Source organism: Rhinocladiella mackenziei, assembly GCF_000835555.1.
Source record: "Rhinocladiella mackenziei CBS 650.93 unplaced genomic scaffold supercont1.2, whole genome shotgun sequence".
Lineage (NCBI taxonomy): Eukaryota > Fungi > Ascomycota > Eurotiomycetes > Chaetothyriales > Herpotrichiellaceae > Rhinocladiella > Rhinocladiella mackenziei.
In genome coordinates this window covers 2,346,428-2,372,537 of record NW_013550603.1, presented here as the reverse complement: position 1 = coordinate 2,372,537, position 26,110 = coordinate 2,346,428, and the positions used below count along the sequence as shown (strand labels likewise).

Here is a 26,110-nt window from a genome sequence, read left to right as displayed (position 1 = left end):
AGGATGACTGCCTAGCAAGTTTGGCATATCTCTTTGCCAGGAGGTCCGGAAAGTCCTGCCTCGATGTTGAAGGCGGAATCGTTCAGTAAGGGCCTGTAGTGGCTGGGTCATGCATCTTTCCGGGTCAATGAAGAAGCCGAGAATCCATTGCGAGGGAATGATCATTATTCTGTAGTGTGTGGAGCCAAGCGGTATTCATACAAATGTATGACGTGAAGTCTTTGATGCCCGGTCCTTTGAACCAGCTGCTTCTGAACGAGTCTTCGTCCGACCGGCGACTTCTGAATGGGCACCTCTTCGTTGGATTGTCAGATATTGACACAATACGCATTTTTCTTTTTTTGGTTTCCTTCCCGTCTGATCAAGGCTGAGGAGGCCCCGGTTGCAAGATTTCACCCCCATCACCTTGAGGGTCTCCAAAATAATCCAAAACATCCTGTGGCAAATATTCAAGCCAGGGGATCATGTCGCCGCCCGGGAAATGAAAGTTCAGTTGCTGTCCATTCATATCAATATCCTGTGATTCAATCAACATGTTGTTGAGATTCTGATTTTGGGCATCAAGGAACTGTTGTGGAAGATTCGCCGGAGCGGGATGCGGGGGGGTCTGCTGTGTCGGAAATTCAAAAGCGTTCGAAGTCTGTTGTCCGGATCCTGGGAGTATGGCAGATTGATTTGTCGAGCTCGTCGCATATGGAGAATGCAGGCCAAGCAAGAGGTCTGCTTCAGCTGTTGAGACCGGATCATAGGGCAAAGAGGATAGTCTGTTACTGGGGGGTGGCATGGTTGAGTGATAGCTTTGAGACAGCTGATCGAATTTGGGCGAGTTTGTCTGAATGTTCTGTAAGCTGATATTGTGCGCCTGAATATCGGTGGGAATATGCCGGTTCCCTGCAGCTGCTTCCCTCTCTTTAGACTTTGGCGATACCGTGCCGTTTTCACTGCCGGTATTGGGATATAGGAAGCTGATATTTGGAGCGGGAGAGTTGGCAGTCCCAGTCAAGGACCAGCCAATAGCTTGACTCAAATCCATCTTGGGTGAGAAAGACATGCCTTCTCCGAGCCCTTTCAAGCTCCGAAGTCTGCTAAAAGCATTTCCATAGACTCCCAGTGAAGCAGCGAGGGTGGTACTTCGTCGCCAACCGGGCGTTGTAAAGGAAGGTTCGGTGGAGGGCATTTCCCCATCAATGTCCTCAGCCGTAAAGAGAAGAGGATCCATCAATCCTTTCGATTTTTGATCCAGAGCCGTCAGAATATAACGACAACCGGCCCAGTAGGAATCCAAAGTTTTCAGCGCTTTGTAACAACGCTGATAATTCTGGTTGGCCGCCGTCGCCAGAAGAGTATGGCGTGCGGAAGCGGCCTTCTGTTCTGAGTACGCCTTTTCGGATATGGCCTCCGGTTTCGTCCGCGAAGGGTGTCCGTTGGGTGGAGGTGATGTTGTACGAGATGGTGGCTGAGATGTGTGAGCGGCAGCTTCGGCCAGAAAAGCGCATGCGGCCACGTACATCGGTTGGCTGGTAAATGGGTTGCCAATAAAACTCTTAACGTCGATCAGTTCCGCAAAGGCGAGGATATCGGCAATAGTCTTGGCCGAAGACATGGACAGTTCTCTGCTATCTGGGAAAAGTTGCTGAATCCGACCTTCGAAGGAATGAAGTAATGTAGGCTGATGGACCAGGACAATCAACGTGTGAAACCAGAAATGTAATAGGATGAAGTTGGTGCCATGGCCCGCTTTGACATAATGCTGGAAATTCGTCGCATTGAAGTGTAATTTGGGTGACAGTCGTTGATATATGCCTTTTCTCGTGAGCGAAAAGAATCGTATTGACAAGATCGACTTACCGGTCAGATCTTTTTCCATGCTTGCCAGCCGCTTCAACACGTCTGGAGTGACTTGGCTGACCTCCTTGATGTTATTCAGCACATCCGCCACGCGCCCATACATGTGGACAATCTTGATCATCGCTGGGAATGGATCAGGATAGCCATTGATCATCATGTTGTCGGAGCGATAAGGAAAAGATATCTCAATATCTTTATCGCGTAACGTAACTGGCCGACCCACGCCGGATGACACGGCCCTGTCGAGGAAGAATATTGCCCAGAACGTGTCGATTCGTTCTTGTTCACTCGCTCTCCGGTCATCAAGTTGCGCGTTGTCCTGGTCGGAAAGGTTACGCGCCAATCTCTGTTGTTGCTCGAATCTCCGCTGCTCTTCAGCCTTTCCTTCTTGTCCGTGCTTGGCCGTCTTCGGCGTGGGTCCAACACGGCCTTCAAGTTGCAAACCCTCGAGTTTCTGGATGCCAAGATCTTGCGCCATTCGAATGGCAGTGCCCAGATACATCCATAAGCCGCTGTCGTGATCTGTTCCAAATTCTTCGTAGGCTAGCAATAAGCATGCTTGAGCTACGGCCATGGTGGGACATGAAAAGGTATCGATGACGGCCGACATGGCCCTTTGAGCAAATGGGTGACCTCGAAAAGCCCGTCTGACCTTGTTTTCCGCATCCAGTGGAATGGAAGGATCATTGGACCTGCACAGTAACGGATTCGAAGAAAACCGCGCAGCAACCGCACAGACGGCGTCGACTAAGATCGCGTCCACCGTCTTCTCTTCCAGGTCTTTCAGAAACCTCTCGCGTTGAAGAAATGGATAGTTGCAGCCCAGATGATTGAAAAACGTTTCGCAAAGGTGTGTTATGAGGGGAGCATTCGGCTCGGGATCTGTAGCGTCGTAGAACGGTATTTCCACCGGAACTCTTTCCTGACCGACCATTGAATTCGAGTCAAAAGCCTGTCCAGAAGATGGAGATTCTCCTGAAGCTGAAGCGAGACTTCGTCGATTGTCTTTCACCTGGACTACCATTTGCTTGAACCCAGGAACAATCGCGGTTGGGCCAAAATAGCGAAAGTATGGGACGCGATTTCTGGACGAAGTCAAGCTACTCGCGGTATGATTGCTAGCCGGACTGATAACTTCGCCCATCTCATCTCTCTCACCCATTCGCGCCGTCGGCACAGAGCCGGTAGAGTTCTGTTTGTCCAATTTTGGCCGCAGCCGAGCCACATCCTCTTCCTCTCGAGGGTATTTCAGAGGCGTAGACGAACTCGACATGAGCTCCTCTTCACCCTCATCGTCGAGCCTGTCGCCGTCTTTTCGCGTCGGTCGATCGACATAACCTGAGCAGACATGGCCATTTTCCGTACATGTTTTGCACTCCGGTCGTTCGCCCGAACAGCGAGTCTTTCTCTTACGACATGTCAGACAGGCAGCATTGATGCGCCTCCTCTTTGTGTGTGGTTGGCCGTCTGTGGATACGAAACGAATTTGACGGGGCGGTGGAAGAAAGTTTCCTGGGACAATTTGTGGCGTCGGTGGGACAGGATTTGACACGCTGCTCATGCTCATACTTCGCGGAAGGGCTTCGCGATGACAGCCCTGGGATATAACATTATATACGAAAGGTTCGGTTCCTCGGGTGCTTTGCGAACGACTGATTTGAGCTTTGATAAAGACAAGGCAATCTGGTGACGGCCTGTCAGACTGGACAAGTTCAAGACAAAGAGAGCTGGCGCCCACGTACAGAGACAAAGAGCGTTGTTGACGCCCAACTTGAAGATCTCGGTTGTGGTTACGAAAATAAGCTGCTTTGAGCTCAGTCTTTCCACCCATTCACGCCGACATTTGCGGGGTTTCGAAAGTTACCAGAGGCTGGTGAGGATGGCGCGGCTTAAACGCACTGACGGCTCACAAGGGTGGGGGAGGGAAGTTCGGAGCTCAACATGGTGGCGATTCCGGGGTCTGACCACCCCTCTCGAGAGTCTCGACCATGGCGAGCGAGAATGATTGACCGGGTGAATCAAAACGCAATTTTTCACGATCGACATGAAACAAACGTGGATGGAATCTGCCGCCTGATCCGCTATGTTGGTCGATGAAGCCTTCACACATGTATATGTGTGTATGCGCCTTGCTATTGATGTTACGACACGCACGGTATTTATCAAATCTATCATCGATGTCTACAGCCAGATCAGCCTCTGTCATCAAGGAGAGAAGGCCTCAATAAGGAAGATCGATTGAACATGCATTTGCTGCCTCAAGATAATGATCGCTAATGATGTTGATGACACATTCACCACTGTCTACCAAGTTCCTCAGACTGTCCTTGGCGTTGTCCAAGCCACCGCTGAATCCGACTCCAAAAATGGGAGGATCATGGTTGAATACCTGGGTATAGCTGAACGGAGCAAGATTGGTGGACGAGCCATCCTTTGATCGGGTCGATGAGCACCCCATCGGACGAGGAACAAGGCCAGAGATGAGCAACTTATAGTTCAGGACCGGTGGCCGGCCCCCAGCATAGAGATATGCGGTTTTGAAGTGCCTGACTGTCCTTTGTTGAAGTCAGGGGCTTCGGCGTCATGCTTTTGTTGAGCCCCCCTGAGACTTCGGCATCCCAGTCATATACGTAGTACTCTGAGGAAATCAATCTGGGGACGACATGTCTACGGCATGACTTTACCGCACGCCAATACTACCTGGTGAATCGAGTCCTGACGCACTTTGTGCACTCTACGGCGCTTTTGGCTGGAGAATTCCGATCGGCGCTGGTATCGACATTGACCACAGGATTCGAGAACATCTCTCTTAATGGAGATGAGCGACTTGCGGGGTCAGTCCGTATCCGTCATGTCATTTCCCGTGAAATGGGAGACTCTCTGATATCCCAACGGAGAAATCAATTCATGTGCATCATCAGTATCCAGAGCCAGACTAGTACAGAGGAATCCCGCGCTGCCAGAACCATGTCAAGCGACTACGAGAGGTACAATCTGGGCGATTTCAAACTACAAAGTGGTGACGTCTTGCCGGGAGCATGGATAGCATTTAAAACTTTCGGTCCCGCCGGCTCTGGCTTACCAGCAGTTCTCTATCCGTCCTGGTATTCTGGAAGCATAGCTGACAATGAATGGCTCATCGGCGAAGATAAGACGCTGAATCCCCAGAAATACTTCATTATCATCCCGGCCCTTTTTGGGAATGGACAGTCCATCTCTCCCTCCAATTCGAACATTGCTCCTTTCCCAAACATCACCTTGTATGACAATGTCAGAGCTCAGCATCAACTCTTGACGCAAAAGCTAGGAATCAATCACCTTCGCTGCGTGCTGGGATGGTCGATGGGAGCAGCCCAGTCCTTTCAGTGGGCCACACAATATCCCGATTTTATGGATACCTGTGTGCCTTTCTGCGGCGCGGCTAAGACTTCCATCCACAATCAAGTCTTTCTTGAAGGCGTGAAATCAGCATTGTTGGCCGCGAAAGGCGCTTCCTCGGCTGGGAGTACATTTGGCCGGATCGAGACGAAGGGATCGGAGAATCGTACCTGGACGGACGAGGAAAAGACGGTTGGTCTGAAAGCCTTTGGTCGAGGTTATGCGGGCTGGGGATTCAGCCAGGCCTTTTATCGTCAGAAACTCCATGAAACGGCTTATGGGGCCAAAAGTCTGGAAGATTTCATGGTAAATTTCTGGGAGTCTTGGGCATTAAGCAAGGATCCTGAGAATCTGCTTGTGATGCTGCATACGTGGCAAGCGGGAGATGTCAGTCAACAAGAGCCATACAATGGTGATTTTGAAAAGGCCATGGCCAGTATCAAAGCGAAGACTTGGGTCCTTCCGAGCAAGACTGACTTATATTTCCCGTGAGTGAATTCCTACCGTGGCTGGGCCTGCGCTGACATGTTGCTCGTAGACCAGAAGACTCGGAGTATGAGGTGGAGTGTATGGCACCTGGAGTTGGCACGTTGGACGTCTATCCATCTGTCTGGGGCCACTGGGCAGGTGGTCCGCCCGGCAACATGGAAGACGTCCAATGGCTGGATGAGAAGCTGGCCAAGCTGTTTGCTGAGGCTCCCGAGTTAGGCTGAAACTGAGTCGGAAGATCTTTCTTGAATCGATCCTGAAGCAAGGGTGGTTGATTCTTCTCGAAAACAACCTGACCCATGTGTAATGGCAGAAAATGATATTCCACGGAGCACATCTGTTATCGGTATCGGTTCGTGCATAAATGGGTGGCGAGGTACCCGCGGTACTTATACCATACAGGCAGAAGTTGCTTGGCGACCCGGAGTTCGCTGGGCTCTTCGCTGTGGGTTCACGCTGCGCATCATGATCCGTGGCACCAAGGCCCCTTCAAGTCCCTTTGCTGTGAGATGATGGTTCAGGGCTTTGTTTGCGAATTCACTTCATCCCAACACTCTTCCATTATCTCGTCCGTGCATATTGACACTCATCTTTCTTTCGGAGTTTGGGGATGATGTTTTTGCCTTTCCTGACCTTTCCTTTCGCCCTTTGGTACTGCTAATTCTTTTCCACCGGCTGCTCGTCATCACGCCTACGCCCACGCCCACGACCGGAACCAGAGCGAAAGCTTTAGCTTTGAATTTCACGAGAGTCGGAAGCCCATTATGACCACGGCGACCGCGAAGCAATGGGGTGTCAGCCCACCGATCTCCACTGCCTTGCCCGAACCACTGGACAATGAGAAAACTGCCGATTTAATTGAAGAGTTGAAAAGAGAGAACAACTATGAGCCTCAGGAGGAAACCAAAAAGAGAATGAGCACTCTCAGCCTGCTGAACCGAGTCACTCAAGAGTTTGTGCGAGAAGTCAGTCGGAAACAAAGACTGCCTCCCTCTCAAATCGATCAGTTCGGCGGCAAGATCTATCCCTACGGAAGCTATCGTCTTGGAGTCTTTGGACCTGGTAAGGAAGTGCCGATGGAGTACGGATGTGTTGCAGGGACTGACGGCGCGCAGGATCCGATATTGACACCCTCGCAGTCGCCCCCAAACACGTCAAGAGAGAGGATTTCTTCGAGTTATTTCCCGCAGTTTTGGAACGCTTAGCTGGGCCGGGTGCAATTACTTCGTTGACGGCGGTCCCGGACTCTTTTGTGCCTATCATCAAATTGGTTCTCAACGGCATCGAAATCGATCTCATTTTTGCTTCGATCGCGAGCCTGTCCACCATACCGAAAGACCTGACTCTGAACGACAACAACTTGCTCATGGGGCTGGACCAGGCAACCATTCGCGCAGTCACCGGGCCGGTGAGTTCCAGATTTCAGAGAGTACGGACATTTGCTAACGACTTCAGCGCGTCACCGACGAGATTCTGTCTCTTGTCCCGGAACAGAAGACATTCCGAACCGCGCTGAGAGCGATCAAATTATGGGCCCAGAGAAGAGCCATCTATGCCAATATTGTCGGCTATCCTGGTGGAGTGGCTTGGGCGATGCTGGTGGCTCGAGTTTGCCAATTATACCCTCATGCCGTCGGGGCAACGATCGTCGACAAGTTCTTTTTTGTCATCAAAGATTGGAAATGGCCGACGCCGGTGATGCTAAAAGACATCGAGCAGGTCAAGAATGCGGACCAGAACAAGGGCTTCAAAGTGTGGAATCCGGCGATATACTCAGGCGACCGCAAAAATATCATGCCCATCATCACCCCGGCATTCCCAAGTATGTGTGCAACGTACAACATCTCCAAATCCGGGAAGACCGTGATCCTGCGTGAACTGGAAAGAGGAGGCCAAATTACCAACAAGATCTTCTCGGGAAAGGCACAGTGGAGTGAACTCTTCAAGAAGCATACATTCTTCACGGCGGACCACAAATACTATCTGGGTGTGACGGCCAGCTCCTTGAATGCAGATTCGGCGAAAGCATGGTCAGGCCTTGTGGAGTCCAAAGTACGCATCTTTGTCATGCAATTGGAGGGAATCCACGATATCACCCTTGCTCGCCCATTCACCAAGGGGTTCAAACGTGTCCACAAGTGCGAGGATGAAGCGCAAATCCGGGAGGTCCAGAAAGGCAGTACGAGGTATAAAGTGGAAGAGACAAAGACGGTTGAATCGACTGATCCCGAACTGGTGACGGCAAATGGTGACGGAGCGACTCTTCAATCAACAGACGATGCAAAACCCGAAAGCCAACCGGGCGCCCACACCGTTTATACCTACACCTTCTATATCGGCATTGACACCGTCGCCAAAGGAAGTCTAAATCTGGTTCCCGCTTTCCAGAGCTTCAAAGAAATTTGCGAGAACTGGGCCGGATTCAATCGAGACGTCCATTTTCTCACACTGGCGTCTACAAAGAGGTGTGTCATTTTATCATCGTGGAGTGAACTCACATGACTAACTTGGTGCAGCTGGGACTTGCCAGAAGACCTGTTCGATCAGAAAGCTGGAGAAGTCAGACCGAGCAAACCGGTCAAGAAGGTGGTGAAGGCCCCTAAACCCGAGGCCAAACCGGAGAGGCGAAGCATCAATGATGTCGAGGTATGTTATTGTCATGAAGGCGTAGAAGTTCAAGATACTGACTGCAAAATCAGGACGTGGAAACCAATGGTGATTCGGTGAAACGACAAAGATTGATGACACCCACGCCGGCTCCAACACCTACTGCAGCACCGGCTTGACGAGTGGAAGAGCTCGCCAGGAGCGATCTTTTGCATATGTGCATCTTCGAGAGATTGTCCTAACGGACCATCGTATGAAAGTGCCGCCTCCATGGCACTTAACGAAAGCATCGATGCTGGCTGAGGCCAATCGCCATGAAACACCAAAAATGCGTGCATATCGCCAAAGGGTCAACCCCCCCAAAAAAGAGAAAGAAAAATAAAAGGAAATTCGGCTAGTAGCACAGCAGCTACGAAGCAAATCAAAAGCGAGGTAACGTACCCGATGAGACGAGACTAACTCAGGTACAGCACAAATATGCATCAGAGCAACCGTGCAATCACAGTGGAATTTGTCTCGAGAATGACGCAGAAACAGAGCGAGAGAGACGTGAGTTGTTGATATTGGTATCGTATCAGTTTTTTCACGTTTTGATCGAAAACAATTCGGGTCCTTGCAGCATTGAATGGTGGAGGAAGAAATAGACCAAGGGAAAAGAAGAGAGAGAGAGTTGAGATGCACACTTCGAGACTGAATCAGACGTCGGGAAGGTCGAGATTTGCTTTTGTGTACATACTTAGCAGATGGCGCTTTCGAGTCCCCCGGTCATCCAGACAAGAAAGACAGATATCCAAAGACAATGAAGATTATGAATTTGGGGATCTCCGGGTCTCCACCCAAAAATTGCTCCAGCATTTTATAGCATGGTGGCCATATAGCAACAAGCTCAGAGTGATGAGAAGAGTGACAGAGTGAGAGACGCATCTCAACCATCGATGTCGATTTTGTGAAATGGTAGTTGCATTTTGGTGAATATTCGCATACTCACCCTTCGGGATCGTCATCTGAAGTTCCTGCCAGAAGATCATGACCTGCTGGACGTGAAACACTCCCATCTGAGGAAAATTGTATAGCACAGTATATTTTCAATGCCTCGACAATGGTAGACCAGACTTCTGGCCTGGCTGGCTCCCTCTGGCAACCTGAGGCTCGGAACGCAACCGTGGCCAATCACACCAAAATGACCATTGATGTCGCCCCCCTATATTTGAGCAAACCTTTTGTTGATGTTGCTCAAAGCTTTTCACACCGGACCAAGTATCTCATCAGCCTCAGTATCATTCATACCCATCATTCTTAAGTAACGTCGGCGCTTCCGGCGAGAGAGAGCAAGGCTTTTTGTTTACATTAAAAAGAAAACGGAAAAGGGTTGCACTCAAGGCCATGCTTCGTGTGATTCCTTTTCATCGACTGTGAGCCGAGTATTGGAAGCGAGGTCACTACCTCGAAGCTGGTCAAAAATCCCCAATCCACGGACAATCTAGCCAGACATGCCAATCAGATACTGCAGGCCCGCAAGAAAAAGCGATGGCACATATTTCTTTCGTTTTGTAATGTGTTGGAAGGATCAGCATGAAGCTCCATTCCGAACGTGGCCAGACCAACAATCGTCCCTCTAAGTTCAGCCATGCGTGATGGAGGAAAAGAGCCTTTGATGAGGGAACACAATGGTCACTGCCAGAGAGAGGAAAAGATAGGAAAGAAAGATAAACGATCGTGGTCTGCGCCGTCACAAGGCAGAGGCAGTCAGCCTAACATCGCAGGGACGCCACACATTGCGTTGTGTAGCCATGAAGATATGAAAGCAATTGATGTCGTGGACACGGTGAGGCGTCAAGCGGCCTTTCGAGCAGGGTTATATGAATTAAAGACTAATGAAGAGAAGGTGTACAAGTGTCCAAGTCGGCCCCTAGTGAGAATCTCGCATTCCATGGTGAGGCTGAGATCACGTGAATTGTGCCCTTGTCCCTCTCATCAACATTTAGGCCCCTTTTCCCGCCTTCGTCCACCAATGAGCCCCCCGACAAGCGTCCATCTCGATCCCTCGGGACGCTGGATGACTGCTTCACCAAATCTGGTTGGTTAACGGATCTGTTGTGCCCTACTGGCCCGCAACACCCGGCACACAAATACATCGGCCTAGGGGCTGAGGGAGGGCGTTGTGCGAGACAAAGGCGTCAGCCGAAATCGTGGTCATGTTCACCGCCAGCGACCACCCTCTTTGAAGACACGTCACTATGAGAGTGTCTCAATCTGAAGGGGTTGGCTGCCCAAGAGCGACATAAAATATCTTCTGCCGTTGGATTTCCCGCACAGGAACAGCCTGGCCGAACTTAGGCTAGGCAGATTACATCTCGAGAGGGATTGAAACCGGCCCAATTCTGCTGCAGTCTCCCGCTTCGAAGATCTTTCGAGGACTGAACTAATCATATTGGCTTTAAACTGGAACGGCAATTCTTAAATTGAGCCCATTGAACAGCGCGCTTCGTGCTCGATGACCATTCGATTCAGTAATGGCCCCCTCAGATCTCAAGAAGCGTATCGTAGTCTGTTGTGACGGCACTTGGATGGACAGTGACGGCGACTACCAGACTCCCAGCAACGTCACTCGAATCGCCCGCGCTATTCCACCACTAGGCACTGACCAAAGCGTGACTCCCCACCGTCCCATCCCGCAAATCGTCTTCTACCAGAATGGCATCGGCACGGGCTCCAACTCACTATACGACAAGTACGTTGGCGGTGCTACCGGAGAAGGTCTCGCCGGTCATATTCGTGAAGCCTACAGTTTCATTTGTCTGAACTACAATCCAGGCGATGAGATCTTTTTGATCGGATTCTCCCGAGGAGCATTCACAGCCCGTTCGATTTCCAGCCTGATCAATGCTGCGGGCTTGTTGACAGCAAAGGGCCTCGAATACTTCGTCCAGGTCTTTGAGGACTGGGAGTTTCAACTGAAGAAGGACTTCAAGACCAAATGGCCAAACTTACCCTTTGTTGGGCACAAGCCCCCTGTCACAGATCCGCATTACCAGCAGCAACTGATCGAGAAAGAACTTACAAGGCCGAATATCAAAATCAAATGCGTTGCTGTTTGGGATACGGTTGGTGGATTGGGCATTCCCATGATCGGTCTCCTCCCACAGCCACCGAGCAAGGATTTTGCTTTCGTGGACACTCGCGTCGAATCCAACATCGAGTATGCATTTCAGGCGCTGGCGCTCGATGAACATCGACGTTCATTCTCGCCGACAGTCTGGGACTGGCCACGCGTGGAGCCGAATGATCTGAAAGTCCTCAAACAAACCTGGTTCCCCGGAGTCCACAGTGATATTGGAGGTAGTTACGACGATACCGCCCTAGCAAACCTGACACTCGCCTGGATGGTATCCCTCCTCGATCCAATCCTCACGATCAACCAGGGTTACATCATGGACCTGATCAAGCCCCAAGAAACTCTCAGCCAAGGCCACCAAACATTCACCCGTGACGGCCGCATGCGAACAAGTACCAACACGCAACCCCACCTTCGCCCCTGGGGCCTGGGGAAAATCCACAACAGCATGACCTTCTTCTTCAAGCTGGGTGGTTCGCGCATCCGTACGCCAGGGGAATATCGGGAGGAAGAACTCGCCTCGCAACACGGCACTCTGCTCTGGATCCTGTGGAAGCTCTCACACCGCGTGACCCGCCTCTTTGGACACCAAGGCTACATCCTCCCACGCCTTGCACGGACCAACGAGACCATTCATTCGAGCGTTCGTATCCGCATGGGTAAAGACGGCCTGGGCTACAACGACAAAGGCAAGTACGACTCCCAAGCTCTGCAAGGCTGGGTAATGCACGGCATGGAGACGAACCCGGACACTCCCATCGCCTTAGGCGCACCCGGTCCCGTGGGCAAAATGAAGAATGTCGTGTGGAAGAAAGCCATATACCCCGAAAAGCTCATCGGCGGGAAAGTGAAGATCGTCCAGACAAAAGGCAAAACCGAAACTATCCAGCTCGAGGAGGAGCCCCTGGGTGTCTTTGAGCGCCAGATCCTCCAGCTCTGGCCTGAGATTCAACGTGACTTTGACACAATTGTCCCAGGCCGCCATGATCAGCAGGTCAATAAAGCGAGCACATATCCCCTAGGTGGATATGTGGATGAGCCTGCGGATACGAATGGGAATGGGTTGAAACTCGATACTGGCAAGAGGAGGAGTGAGACGGCCTAATTCATTCTTAGTCTACTCTATCCACTAGAGCAATATCAGAAGATGAAAAATTGAATGGGAATGTCTGATGAGGAAGGGAGGAAGGAATCACAGCATCTATCTGCCAATTGCCGCACGTTTGTGACGCGAAGATGTGTTTGTCTAGGAGAAGGAGCGACAAGATTGTCGAAGCTATTGGAATGGCACCAGCATAATCACCGTTGCATTTATGGATCCTGTTCAGGACAATGATTGGGGTCTCCGGCGAACGAAAAGCGAGGCATCAGCGAGCATGTGTACAATCTACTTGACCAGGTTGTGATATTGGCATTGGTATTGGTATTGAGCGAGCGAAGCAAGGGAAGCGAGTGAGCAAGATCATAGTCGCTTCCAAGGTTCCTAATCCTAATTACTAATAAAAGACAGAAATCTCTGAATCAAGGAGATAGACTATCTATCAGTTACTTCTCTGAAATTCAGGGGATCTCCTAGACGTATCGTTATTGACTTGCCAGTATTTGTTCATATTTACGAGGTCATATATCATCTTCGGCCTCACCCTCCATATTCGAACAGAACAGAGCATCTCATTCTTGCTTTTCATTTCTCTCTTCAGACTTTTCTTCTACCCACGACGCGAATCATGGATCTCCGGGTCCTTCACAGCCTTGCTCTCACACTGCTTCCACTCTCACCATCCAGCTTAACAGACTCATCAATCCACCTCATGGCATCCACCAACTTCTCATCCATCAGCCTCGGCACCACCACCTGCACACTCAATGGCGTCCCCAAATACACCCGCCTATCAATCTTCCCCTCATCCCAAAGCTCCCGATTCTTCTCGTCCCACGAACCCAGGCTCTCCCCAGCTTGCGGACGTCCCAGCTCCAGATCCCTCATTTCGCAATCCCGTACCGGCACCGTCCCCGCGGGATAATCGAGGAGAACCCACGAACTCGTCATGCCGACCGCGTTGTATCCTTCAATCGGCGGCACCGGGTGCGGCGCGACCGGACAGACGATTGCATCCAGTTTCTGCGTTCGTCGACCCTCGCTGTCGTTTGAAACCCAGATATTGAGCATTTCGCGCTCCAACTCGGCGCGTTGGGCTTGGAGTTCAACGAGTCGGACGAACTCAATGGGCCTGCGCTTGCGGAATCGCGTCTTCATCCACGGCACGAGCGGTTCAGCCGTCGAGTCGATCATTTCGGCCATGAGAGCACCGCCGTCGACGCCCATGAGCTTGGACATGACGGACTGGCATTTAGTCCAAGCCTTTGGGCACTGGAGCTCGACGACCGAGATCTGAGGTGTCGTGCGGAGTTTGGCTGCGACGTCGTCGAGAACGTTGGTGATGGGCGGGAGGAGCGCGCAGTTACCGTCACTACGGAGGATGCCGATGACCAGTTCGCCGTTGGGGCCGCAACCTTGAGGCCGTAGCAAGCGATTTTGAGGCCACGGTGTCGGCATGCAGTCTTCGCCGTACCGAGGTGCACGCACGGCGATCTCGCGCATGAGGATGTCGATGTCTTCGATATTCCGAGCAATAGGGCCCGCGACGGCTTGGACGCTGGTGCGACTGACGCCTTTCCAGCCAGTTTCGGCCTGGCCGCCGTACGGGACGCGGCCGTTGCTTGGTTTGAAGCCGTAGACGCCGTTGCACATGGCAGGGACGCGAATGCTGCCTCCAATGTCCGTACCAATCCCGATCATGGAACCTTTCATAGCGACGAGGACACCTTCGCCGCCTGAAGACCCACCTGCCGTGCAAAGTCTGTTGATAGGGTTCATGGTGCGGCCAAAGACGTTGTTGATCGAGTCCAGCGACGCCAGAGTCTGCGGAATATTCGTCTTTGCCACGACCACACACCCGAGAGACAGGAGCAGATTGACCAGTGGAGCGTTCTTCTTCGCGGGCTTATGGCATAGAACCGCTAGACCGATGGAGCTATCGACGCCCTCAATGTTGAATGTGTCCTTCATCGATATCGGGAGACCGTGTAACGGTCCAAAGGGTTTGCCATGCTCTTGTAGGTATGCGTCTAGCTTCTTCGCCCGATTTATCGCAGATTCAAACAATGGTTCGGTCAGGCAATTGGTCAATTGCTGTGCGATGGCCGCTCGATGGCAGAAGGCCTCGGTGACTTCGACGGCGGAGAGTCTGCGAGAAGTGATTGCGGACACGAGCGTAGCGACGGTGTGGTTTTCTGTAATGGCGATCTCTGCCTGCGACAGGCACTGGCGAGGTAAATCAAGGACATTCTGAGGCCCGTCTTGAAGTGTCGGAGGATCTTTGGGTAATAGGCGAGTGGGAATCAGCCATTTGGCGGGGATACATTGGGAGCGTTCAGCTTGTTTGCGGCGTGCAATGGCCTGCCAAGCGGCCTCTTGGGTGTCGGACGACATACTGGTCACCGAACACTTTTCATCTGGAGGTGAGGAAAATGATCTATCTTCTTAGAAGGAAAGTCTATTTTGTACCTCTGGCTGATAAACGAACTATAAGCAAAAAGGTCGTGTACCTCCGCAGTCTGGATTTACCTCGGTATTAAGCAGTGAGTGGAGGCACTAAGCCTTAAGAGGTTAGCAGCATCGGCGAGTTCCCCAGGGGTCTTGGCACGTCTCAGCCTTGTGTGCACATTTCTACAAAAGCCTGGATGCACAGATCATCCATTTCCTTGATTCGAAGCTCAAATCCTGGTCTCTAGGTCAGGATTCGTCCGAAAGTCCTTCAAAGCCATTCTTATGTCATCTGAGAGATACTCGCAGGTACCAAAACGTCCTTTCTGTTCCATGGCACGACAAACTTTGACCGTTTTGATCCGCCAGTCTGTAATTTCCGATGCTGGAACTAGATTCCAACAAATACATCAGTCAAAGTTAAAATTCAGACAAAGTCAGACCTTTATGCTTTCCCAGCGCATGCTCCAACCCTATCCGGCTCTTTACCTGATTGAGTTTCAGTTCGAACAGCTTGACGATGCGGAGGATGCCATCTCTCAAGTCGCTGAAAGCTCTGTTGATGTTGTCGTCTGATACACTGGAACTGTTTTGACCACTCCGTTGGATAATTCCATGCAGCTTTCGGATGTCATCGACCTTGTTGTTGAGTTCTTGTTGAAGGCTTGCTATCTGTGCTTGTTGCACTGCCACTTGATCTGTGACGCTCTTGGTTTGACTGATCGAGTGCGTGGTGTCCTCGGACTTGCTCGAATCAAGCTTGGAATCACCAGTCTAGCCAAGCTAAGTGAATTGAATCACTCCATTTCTCGTTTCCGATGGCTGTATGCACGTAAATGATACTATAATGAATCCCATTTCGAAGGTGTGGGTTGAATGCGTAAAAGCCAGACCTGTCTGGGGCCAAGAGGATGGTAGTCGTAATGGGTTGCCGTTTCTAATAGGTCCTCCGCTCTTAACTGGATACTGATTCTCGTGCACGGCTGACCTGTGTGTGTCTGCTGAGAGGAGCAAACTGTACGATACTCGACCTGGCAGGTGGTCAAGCTCTTTACGCTCATAGCTGGTGCGTACATCATGCTTCAGTCAAAGGATGAAGCAGCAGGTTTGGTGTGGCTCAGTTGGCGGATACCCCGTCTTGGTGGTAGATGTTTTGGGTAGAAAAAGGGGGCTTCTCATGTGACCGGACAAGGCGGCGTGTTAGTACATACACCGCACTAACGGAGCTTGTCGCCGTTGACCGGAAAAAATGAAAAATCCGGACCAATCAGTGGCGGCGTATAGAACTATATTGATCACGTGATCAATGTACAGAATAAGTTTGATAAAATCAAACGATATAAGTGGCTACAGTGGCTTGAATTCCAGGACATTTTGGCACGTGATACCCTACCGGCGTATGCAGCGCCAAGGCACGAGGCACGGAGATGCGGAGATGCACTTCGGGTTTACGCCCTTCGCTTGACTGAGACTTTGTCAAAACTAATCACGATATCGAGATCATTATTCAACACCCAGCCATTCTTCAATTTTCCTCTAAAACGTCGTGTCTCAGTTTGTTAGGAGGCCCAATTCAATTCTGAGTTATCCAAAGGCCCTCCAATACCTGTCAGGATGGCCACCAATGGAGTTCATTCGGTCGACTCGGACCCCCCCTCCGGAGTCCCTCCTGCGCCCACCGATCCTCACAAAGTCGTCGAGCTTCATAAATTGAGTCTTGCCTCCTTATCTCCGTCCACCCAGGCGATTCATGCCGATGATGCCTATAATGTCGTCGATGACGTGGCTCCGCCCATACATGTGAGCACCACTTTTCGATACGACAAAGATCCCGCCCAGCTGCGGCCCTACTACGAACGACCTGAACCTATTTATGCACCCACCGAGCATATCTATTCTCGCCATACCACTCATAGTACCTCGCGTCTGGAAGCAATTCTGGGCACCCTCTTGCACAATCCCTGTCTCACATACTCTTCCGGTTTGTCAGCGTTCAACGCTCTCATTACCTTTTTGAATCCCAAGAGAGTAGCGATTGGTGCTGGATACCACGGATGTCATGGAGTGTTGAAGCTGCACCAGAGACTTTCAGGCTGCAAGATACTTCCGCTGAACTGTAAACCCGAAGACCTGGAGGAGGGCGATCTGTTACATTTGGAGACACCAGTCAACCCTACAGGTTTGGCATTCAATATCCAACACTATGCCGATGTTGCGCATTCGCGAGGGGCATATCTCAGTGTTGATTCCACATTTGCACCTCCGCCATTGCAGGATCCATTCAAGCACGGCGCAGATGTCGTCATGCACTCCGGAACAAAGTACATTGGCGGACATTCCGACATGCTCTGTGGTGTTTTGGCGGTCAAGCAAAAAGAATGGATACCCAAAATGCTGGAAGACCGGTTGTATCTTGGTTCCGTCATGGGCGGTTTGGAAGGTTGGCTAGGAGTGAGGAGTTTGCGCACGCTAGAGTTGAGAGTTATGAGACAAAGCGAAACTGCTCGGAGGATAGTCGATGCGCTCGATGGTGCTCTGACTGGCTTGACAGTGGGTACTGGACTGTCACAATCAGATGTCGACATTATCAAATCGGTGCTGAAACAGGTCCACCATGCAAGTCTTCAAACCCAGGATTACAAAACCTGGTTGAAGAAGCAGATGCCTAACGGATACGGTCCCGTATTCTCCATCGTATTGAAGACTCCGAAGCTTGCTCGAACATTGCCAAGCAAGTTGCACCTCTTCCACCATGCCACAAGCTTGGGCGGAGTCGAGAGTCTGATCGAATGGCGGACGATGACCGACTCGTCGGTGGAGAAAGATCTCTTGCGGATCAGCATTGGCATTGAGGACGAGAAAGATCTCCTTGATGATCTCATCCAGGGGTTCAAGGCTCTCGGGGCATCAAACTCGTCCTGATGTTAGACACAATCCAGCAAGGCGCGCAAGCCATAGACATAGAGCACTGGCATAACCAGTTTGAGTGGAATGATCTAAAATTATTGCGCCAGGTCAAATCCGTCGAGACGATCGCTGCTCTTCAGGGCTGACCCCCCTGCTAGATGCAGCCCCGGGACTTGGATCTTCGAAGGGATCGGGGGTTTCGAGGTCGTGATGCATTTTGAGGGCATCTCCCTCTCGAAATTGCTTCCGCAAATTCGCGCTCGGTATTTCCTTTTTCAGCCCAGGTGGCTCTGCCGATTCAAAGACCGGCGGTGGTGGATGAACAGGGCGTACGGGCTTCGGAGCGACGATCTCAGGAGTGATCGGGGAGGCGCCTGCGCTTTCCGGCGAGCTGACTCCTGATCCGAGTCGTAAAGTCATGTCAAACTCCTTGTCCAAGCCCGACAATCCAGATGGACTTGGTGATGACAACCCTGTCTGGACTCTTTGCAGAGTCCGGGGACGGAGGACGTCCGGTGGTCCATGTTCATGTCGAGGGGCAACATGGTGTAGTGAAGGCGAGCCATTGATAGGAGCTGGGCGGTCCGTTGTGCTGGGAGCTTGTGACTGAGAACGACTGGTCATCGGTGAGACAGATCTTGCCCTCGCTCTCGCCTTGGAAATCTCGACAGGAGGCTTTGGAGCATCATCACCTCCTTCGCCGATAATGACGGGAGGGGCTTCGATAAAGCTGACGCTTAGACCTCTCCCACGCCCTTTCCTTTTCGACAGTGAGCTGACTGACTGACTGCGTGCCTGGTATTCGGGACGAAGAAACTCCGGTCCATCTTCTGAATTCTGATTCCCAATCGGCTGGGCACCAGGCCATCTTTGTGAGTTGGACACATCGATTCGAGGCACAGGTATCCGTCTCGGTGACTGCTTCGGTGTGGCAAATGAATCAGAGGTCGATGGTCTCGGCGAGCGCTGGTCTAGAGTGGTTCCTGACGATGAGAGGTCTGTCATGGGGTGGCGTGGTAGTGTATCTCCTCCAGATGTCCAACTCGATGTAGAGGGTCTCCCAGCTGACAGGAAGTCATTCACATCATCACTGAGCACCTTGCCCGCCTCTTCACCTTTGTCACCGTGTTTTTTGAATTTGCTCTTTGTGCGGGCGAGGGCGCCCTTGAGTCGGTCTCGCTTGGAGGTTTTGGTATTCTCGAGGGTGGCATCGTCGTACCTCTCGTCCTCGTTCATCATCTCGATAATCCCCTCCCAGTAGGCTCATGGTCAGGCGGAATATCAACGAAGGGGGAGAGGGAGGGGGAGGAAGAGAGGTCACCAAAGAGGAGAGAAGGCGGAAACAGGTAGATCGAGAAGTGAGTGTCAGATGAAGATGGAGATGAAGGAAACGGGTGGTGGTGGTGTGAAATGCTCAGATTTGCGGCGAAGCAGGACACGCCTCAGATGCATTGGTCTTGAGGCCGTTTGGCATTTTGCCCATGAGAGGTGGTAGCGTAACATTGAGTGCGTGGCACCGCACCAATTGCCTGTTATAGCAGTTCACCTTGCTTGGTAGTCGAGGCAGACGATACTAGACTGAGTGTGTTTGATGGCAGACAATCCCTCCACTGGAGAGCAGTGCTCGGGAATACAGCACTGCATCTGCCACTTGAAATGCTGACGGCCGGGCCAGAATTTTCCGAAGCACCTCGTGTGAGAGATAAAGGCCATGAAATCAAATGTCTCCGGCAGCCTCGGTATTTTCCATCCACCTGATGATACCGATGGCTCCCTATAAAATGTTTCTTGTACCATTGCAGATGAGGAAGTCCTGAACTCTTTCTCGTATCTTCTGAGCGACTCTACATTTACATGATTCCCCTTCAGCTTGGGCCCACTGAGTGCAATCATCCAGACTTGACCTCGAGGAACACAGCCCGATCCTCACCATGGTTCAAGAGAAAAATCCCTCAAGAATGGTCTTCCAACAAAAAGGCTTCTTCGACCTCTCGATCCGAGATCGTGTCCTTGCTCTCCAAAATCAAGTGGTCTCCGACCAGGATTTCCTCGGCTTCGACGCATATGCGCTTCGGCCCAACATAACACTTCTCAACGCGCAGCCGAATTTTACGAAATGGGAGATTGAAATCGGTAGCCACTTGTGCAATAAATCTGGAAATCTGCACGGCGGCGCGGCAGCTACGTTATTGGACAACTTGACATCAACGGCATTGTTGACAATAGCCAAACCTGGGTTCCTCGATGGTGGACATGTTAGCCGGACTATCACCATGAGTTATCTCAGACCAGTACCGATGGGCTCCAAGGTGACAATAGACTGCGAAGTCCAGGCGGCCGGCAAAAATACAGCCAATATCCTGGGCAAGATTTATCTGGATGGCAAACTCTGCGTCACTTGTGTACACGATAAAGCGGTGTTTCCAATGACGGCTCCATCGAAACTGTGACTGTGACTGGAAACTGGAGAGAATGCCTTCTTGTCGATGAGACGATAGATCGGGGGTTTCCGGATGATAACCTTTTGATGATGAAGTTGGGATCGTCGTGTTCACACACTCTCCGGAAGACTAGACCTTGTTTGCCAGTATAGAGTACTTCATTAAAAAATGGAATTATTATCTACGTAAGTGTCCCACCCCAGGACAAGCGATGTGCCAAGGGCGATGCCCGGAGTTGCAGCCACGGTGTGGTCCATCTGCTGCATAAGAGAGCATTGATGTCCATCATACAGCCCAAGTATCAAGCCGGCCCTATTCCCTTATTTAGAAGTGTTGAATGGTCTTCTGTTCTAAGAAAGACCTTAGCAGCTCGGCCGCTTCCGCAATTTTGGCCCTTAAGGCTTCATTTTCGGCCCTCAAACTGGTCGCACCTGCGTTCTTCTGGCCTCTAAGGCGTGTCAACATTGTGTAGGCAGCCTTGTACATCCTCCCGGCTGGTGTAATTCCACCTTCTTCCCTCACGCGCTCAAGGATATCGGCGTCAATAAGGGTGCACACTTTCTTCCTGTAGTTTTCTTCGATGTTCTTGCGTTTGCGGTGGTCAACGGCATTCTCTGGTAGAAGTTCTTAGCATCCAAATAACTCTGTATCGAAAGTTGGGGCAGAGAACATACTTGACATCGACATAACTCTCTTTGAGTGCTTTGCTGGTTTGGCCACGGTCATGGACAAACGAGAAGAAGTTGACGCTTTCTTGACTTCGATTGTGTCCGCGTCGTTGCCACCGGCGGATTTGGATCTAGACATGTTGCCTCCTCGCTTTGAAATGCGGGTGCGTTTGATGTTTTCCTCTTCATCACTGCTATCAGCCCATTCGTCCTTGGAAGCCACACCAGCTGGTCCCTTTCGTAGAGTGCTGAGTGGGGAATCTGTGAGACTGGAAGCTGTTCTCTTTTGACAGGGTTGTGGTTTCCAGTTTCCTCGTGTCTCCAATACTGTTTTGCCCGTATCTTCATCATCCGAGAATATGAGGCTTTCTTGGGAGTTGGGTGATATTGGCCGAGTCTTCTTAGCTTCTGACTGCATATCTTGGTCTTTGACTTGATTATCCGTTGTAGGCACACTCGGAGACGATTCAGACGTGAAAGAGTCTGTAGGACTTGTAAAGGAGCCTCGAATCTGAGAGAACACGACTACTGACAAAACCCCTTTTTTCTTATGTCAGAACCTCGTATGCCAGAATCTCTAGGGTCGTGGAAAGGTTGGTTCGGGGAGGGCTGGTAGATGTGTGAGTAAATAGGATCTGGATCTCCGGTTTTCGTTCCGTTTGAACGAGCAACAGTGCAAATTCTGTCCACGGGAGGTTACGGGGAAGGATTAGGGATACTTACACATAGACGCCAGCAGAAAGTGAGAGATCTGAGATAACACTGTTGAGAGTCGCAAAGGAGAGGTACGAAAGATCAGGTCTGTTTGTAAACAAGTCTGAAAAGCAGTATAAGATCGGAGGACCTGCCTCCTGAAGTCTTCACTGCAGTGCATCCTTCCATGCCGGCCATGTACCGACGGCACCCTATTCTTCATGATGAAGACGCTCTCCTGCAACACCCCATTTTGTTCATATTAGAGCTCTGATGGGCGTCTTTATCAGCAGCTAGTTCCATCATACGAGTCTCCAGTTTGTTCTCAGAGGAACATCTCTTCTGATGGCTTGCTTTGCATGTCCGTCTTCATTCTCAAAATAGCATTCTTTTCCACGCCGACGGATGTCGCGTCGTCGATAAAATGGATTCTTCATGACGCCGGGCATTCGACAATCTCGACATCTCCCTAGACTTGGAAGGTATCCTCTGTGAATGGCTTTGGCAATGTTCGATGGACAGTAGGCCGTCATCGCCATGATCAGCATGAATCAGGAAAACGGTGTTCATTGAACATATCGCAGAGTATAACTCAGAGAGGACGATGGGAGGATGTCAAAATAGGGGCGCTCTGGCCGAGACCCCACACAGAGCTTCTCCGCAAAAGGTGACATCCCACATTCGAATCTGTTGTTCCCCAGTCTGGCTTTCTTTACCCACTTCATCCCCAGCGAAGAGGTATGCTAGACAACAGTCCCTCGTCCAGGGTCTCAGCCTGGTTGGTCATCAGCCTGAAACTATTTATCATTCTGACTCGTATCCAGCAGATGCCGAAAGGTCGCCACGTGCAGCTGCCAACAAGCCCCAGGACCTGGAAATACCCCCCCTGAGCGGTCTGGTTGGAGAGTAACCCACAATCTCTCTCCCCCTCCAGGTTCGCCATCACTCAGATTGGTCGTCCTGCCCCATCTCCACTTCAGATATGCTCTAAAGGCTTCGCTTTCTGTGGAGACCTGACGCCGGAGTGTGACCGGTAGAACATCCCAGATCAACTGCCGGGGTCAACACAATGGCAAAGAGTTGGACTCAGAAGGCGATTTATGTCCGTACCGGCCCAGAAACCCCCCCCCCCCCCCCCCCCCCCTTTTTTTTTTTTAAAAAAAAAAAAAAAAAAAAATAATTTCACCTCGGGCCTGTTATGGGGGAATGAAACTCCTCGGCTATAATTGCGCGGGTTCGCTCGTACTCCCTGGTATCACTATCGTATTACGAACAATCGGTCCTAGGACGCATCAAAGATGGCCCCAGAAAAGGATCCAGCACAGACGGAAACCATTGAAAATGCTCAGGCTCAAGAGCGGCAACGCGCCGCCGAGTTCGAAGCTCCTATGGAACATATTCAGGAGCTCAAGGAGGCTGAACACATCAATTTGAGCTGGCGATCTTGGCTTGTGGTTTTCGTGACATGTTTTGCCATTATGGCCCAAGTCTTTGTTGTCGTGGCAGCTGGATCCGTTATAGCATTCATCATTCGAGACCTGGGTGATGGAGCAATCGCTGGTTGGATTATCCGTTCGTACTGTCCTTCCATTTCTTGAGCCGCGCTGACGAGGTCATGCATAGAGGGACCACTCCTCATGCAGAGCGTGCTCTCGCCCATTGTTGGACGGCTCAGCGATGTGCTTGATCGAAAATACTTGGCGTCGATTCCACCATTGATCGCCTTCGCCGGTGCAGTCATTTCAGCAAAAGCAACATCGATGTCCATGCTCATCGGAGGGGGAATCCTGATCGGTGTGACATTGAGCACGATCGCAATTGTCCAAGCCATCCCCAGTGAGGTCTTGCCACTGAAGTATCGAGCTCTTGCGAATGGATTTGCTTTCCTTGGAGGTGCCGTCGGCGGATTGTACGTCCACTGCAGGATGAAAATGTATGATGAATGTGGCTGATAATTCCCCCCCTTTCTGCAGAGTCGGTATCCTGGGGTCAGGTGGAGTCACGAACGCGAGTGCATCTGGCTGGCGCGACATTTTTTGGATGCAAGCAGCCTTCCATCTGGCTACATTCTTTGGGCTCATTTTGTTCTACCACCCCATTCGACGTTCGGACTATCCCAAGATGTCTCTGAAAGAATACATCTGGGCATGCGATCCAATCGGATCTTTCCTTTTCATCATAGCCTGTACCATGCTGCTTCTGGCCTTGGACTGGGCTGGAGGCGCATACGCTTGGTCGGATGCTCATGTTGCTGCTCCACTGGGCATTGGCTTTGGATTTTTGGCCTTGTTTTGTGCATATGGTGAGTGAAGAATTCGTGGCTGAACTTTCATGTGCTCGACTGAAACCCATGGCGCAGAATGGAAAGGTCGCTCGGATGGTCTTGTGGCACATGTCTTTTTCAAAGGCTCGCCCAACTTCGGTCTCTCGGTTTTCGCGTTCGCAGTCGAGGGATGGCTCTTCTACAGCGCCGTCAACAGTGTCACTCCTCAGATTGTCCTCAATCTCGGCTTTGAGAACAATGCATGGGATATTTCCATCAGACAGCTCTCCTATAATCTGGTGACCCTGTTTACGTCAATTCCACTCACGTGAGCCAAGCCGTTGAAAAGGAAGACGGTAAGTTGAGTGACACTAATGATGCGAAATTCGCAGATTGTATGCCACGAAGTACAAGGACTTAAAGTCACCGTTGATCGTGACGTTCCTGATATTCCTGGTCGTGTAAGTTGTATAAAATCTTCCACTTCCATGGTCCAAACTAATATCCAAATAGCACAATTTGCTACTCGGTAATCACACCTAATATGAACAATGCTCAGATCGGCTTCAACGTACTCTCTGGTATTGGCCAGTCTGGACCTCTTACCCTTATTGTCGCCTTGGTGCAGTTCACCGCGCCGCATGCATTCCTCTCCACCGCTACAGGTCTGGGATTTTCAGCCCGCGCTATTGGAGGAGCATTTGGATCTGCGGTCTTGGATGCCATTATCAATGGCAAACTCACGTCATATCCGACAAAGGTTGGCAATGCAGCTGTTGAAGCAGGGTTGCCAGAGTCATCTGTATCTGCTTTGTTAGAAGCCTTGGCCACGGGAATAGGGTTGTCCGACGTCCCTGGCGTCAATGCGACAATAGAGGCAAAGACGTTGGGTGCCAGCCACTGGGCATATGCCCACGCGTATCGACTGGCATGGGCGAGTATCATCCCATTTGTTGTTCTTGCTCTTGTTGCGGTAATTTTCCTGAAAGGGGTGAAAGAATTGATGACCGAGAAGGTTGAAGCAACGGTGGAACACCTCCAAACGAAGGAGCCAACCAAAGCCTGAGATATCCAGCAAAATCAGAGTTCGATAATCTTTGGAACCAACCTTGGAAGTGCTGGAAGCGACTAATTCCGGTGCCTTTAATTGCGGACATTGCTATTTTCCGTCAACTCTTTCAACAGCAATAAAAAAGTTTCTCCTCTTGTTCCCGGATGAATATACGCGGGCGACTGAGCCTTGTCAATATCTAACATGACCTCAGCCAGCTATGTCATCAACGGTTCAAGCAAATTTGATCCAGATAGCTCGGGCCGTGTAGCGCAACACGCGCCCCCTCGTTGTTACTTCAGATAGCTGATAACTTTAAACGTATGGAAGAGTGTGTTCTTATCAACACGAGCTTAATAGACCGCGTCACAATTGCCTGCTGACCAGGACTACCCTGGCAATACAGAGCGAGGTTCAAGAAGCTGTATTTGATGCCAAAGGGGAGAAAAGGCTTGGCTGCGGTCGGTGATTGCTGCCGACATCAAATCTATCTTTTTCAATGTCAGGTCCAGCAATCTCCCGTCGTCTCCACCCTTCATCAAACGGTTTTCCTCAATCCACCCTGACCCAACGCCTGTCTCTCCATCTGAACCGTTTCCATCGCTTCGTTCTGTCAAGCCAATCAATAGTCGGCCCGTTGTGACTTGTGGTGACCTGTTCCCTCCCGGCTCCTCTCTCCGTCCCCAGCCCCGTTTCCTTAATTCGGTATAAGATTGTTTGTTCTAAACAGACTTTGGCGCGGACTATTATGATTGGCGTTGGATGAGATTGTTTATCGGAACGCCCATCGTTTCCAACCAGAACCTGAGCTCTGGGGTTTGCAAAGGCCTGGCCAGCAGAGACTGCCCACGCCCACGCGACACTCAATCAGGCGAATTTCAATGTGGCTCCCAAGAACATTGTGAAACCAGAACAAACTCATTCGTGGGACTAGCGCAGGGACGCGGAATTCGAGTAACACTGCCGATGGCGATCTTAAGGAGCAGTCTCCTGCGTGCTCTTTCTATACCACCTCTGTTCCGCCTGCTTCTTTGAATTCTTCTTGCCGTTCAAGGATGTGACAAGAGTTGGTCCTGCATCTCTCCTTCGTTCTTGTTCTCCCC

General features: G+C 50.9%; 11 protein-coding genes across 11 annotated transcripts; 6 read left to right on the top strand and 5 right to left on the bottom strand.

Annotated features, from left to right (window-relative positions):
* Positions 1-361: 361 nt before the first annotated feature.
* On the bottom strand, positions 362-3,415 carry Z518_02653 (uncharacterized protein; the record flags this gene model as incomplete). The annotated part of the gene is made up of 2 exons (XM_013419681.1): positions 362-1,803; positions 1,849-3,415. The coding sequence occupies 2 exons, from the start codon at positions 3,413-3,415 to the stop codon at positions 362-364; spliced, it is 3,009 nt and encodes a 1,002-aa protein (XP_013275135.1).
* Positions 3,416-4,815: 1,400 nt separating this feature from the next.
* Positions 4,816-5,939, top strand: Z518_02652 (uncharacterized protein; the record flags this gene model as incomplete). Its single annotated transcript, XM_013419680.1, has 2 exons — positions 4,816-5,714; positions 5,765-5,939. The coding sequence occupies 2 exons, from the start codon at positions 4,816-4,818 to the stop codon at positions 5,937-5,939; spliced, it is 1,074 nt and encodes a 357-aa protein (XP_013275134.1).
* Positions 5,940-6,479: 540 nt separating this feature from the next.
* Positions 6,480-8,501, top strand: Z518_02651 (uncharacterized protein; the record flags this gene model as incomplete). The annotated part of the gene is made up of 5 exons (XM_013419679.1): positions 6,480-6,777; positions 6,831-7,123; positions 7,171-8,180; positions 8,232-8,361; positions 8,415-8,501. 5 exons carry the CDS (start codon positions 6,480-6,482, stop codon positions 8,499-8,501), a joined length of 1,818 nt encoding a protein of 605 aa, XP_013275133.1.
* Positions 8,502-10,835: 2,334 nt separating this feature from the next.
* On the top strand, positions 10,836-12,542 carry Z518_02650 (uncharacterized protein; the record flags this gene model as incomplete). The annotated part of the gene is made up of 1 exon (XM_013419678.1): positions 10,836-12,542. The coding sequence occupies one exon, from the start codon at positions 10,836-10,838 to the stop codon at positions 12,540-12,542; it is 1,707 nt and encodes a 568-aa protein (XP_013275132.1).
* Positions 12,543-13,181: 639 nt separating this feature from the next.
* Positions 13,182-14,930, bottom strand: Z518_02649 (uncharacterized protein; the record flags this gene model as incomplete). Its single annotated transcript, XM_013419677.1, has 1 exon — positions 13,182-14,930. The coding sequence occupies one exon, from the start codon at positions 14,928-14,930 to the stop codon at positions 13,182-13,184; it is 1,749 nt and encodes a 582-aa protein (XP_013275131.1).
* Positions 14,931-15,404: 474 nt separating this feature from the next.
* Z518_02648 (uncharacterized protein) lies at positions 15,405-16,045 on the bottom strand (the record flags this gene model as incomplete). The annotated part of the gene is made up of 2 exons (XM_013419676.1): positions 15,405-15,758; positions 15,878-16,045. 2 exons carry the CDS (start codon positions 16,043-16,045, stop codon positions 15,405-15,407), a joined length of 522 nt encoding a protein of 173 aa, XP_013275130.1.
* Positions 16,046-16,598: 553 nt separating this feature from the next.
* Z518_02647 (uncharacterized protein) lies at positions 16,599-17,906 on the top strand (the record flags this gene model as incomplete). The annotated part of the gene is made up of 1 exon (XM_013419675.1): positions 16,599-17,906. The coding sequence occupies one exon, from the start codon at positions 16,599-16,601 to the stop codon at positions 17,904-17,906; it is 1,308 nt and encodes a 435-aa protein (XP_013275129.1).
* A 93-nt stretch (positions 17,907-17,999) lies between these two features.
* Z518_02646 (uncharacterized protein) lies at positions 18,000-19,130 on the bottom strand (the record flags this gene model as incomplete). The annotated part of the gene is made up of 1 exon (XM_013419674.1): positions 18,000-19,130. One exon carries the CDS (start codon positions 19,128-19,130, stop codon positions 18,000-18,002), a length of 1,131 nt encoding a protein of 376 aa, XP_013275128.1.
* A 692-nt stretch (positions 19,131-19,822) lies between these two features.
* Z518_02645 (uncharacterized protein) lies at positions 19,823-20,341 on the top strand (the record flags this gene model as incomplete). The annotated part of the gene is made up of 1 exon (XM_013419673.1): positions 19,823-20,341. One exon carries the CDS (start codon positions 19,823-19,825, stop codon positions 20,339-20,341), a length of 519 nt encoding a protein of 172 aa, XP_013275127.1.
* A 315-nt stretch (positions 20,342-20,656) lies between these two features.
* On the bottom strand, positions 20,657-21,418 carry Z518_02644 (uncharacterized protein; the record flags this gene model as incomplete). The annotated part of the gene is made up of 2 exons (XM_013419672.1): positions 20,657-20,946; positions 21,007-21,418. The coding sequence occupies 2 exons, from the start codon at positions 21,416-21,418 to the stop codon at positions 20,657-20,659; spliced, it is 702 nt and encodes a 233-aa protein (XP_013275126.1).
* Positions 21,419-22,991: 1,573 nt separating this feature from the next.
* Z518_02643 (uncharacterized protein) lies at positions 22,992-25,022 on the top strand (the record flags this gene model as incomplete). Its single annotated transcript, XM_013419671.1, has 6 exons — positions 22,992-23,265; positions 23,317-23,602; positions 23,667-23,995; positions 24,053-24,284; positions 24,349-24,417; positions 24,470-25,022. The coding sequence occupies 6 exons, from the start codon at positions 22,992-22,994 to the stop codon at positions 25,020-25,022; spliced, it is 1,743 nt and encodes a 580-aa protein (XP_013275125.1).
* Positions 25,023-26,110: the final 1,088 nt, after the last annotated feature.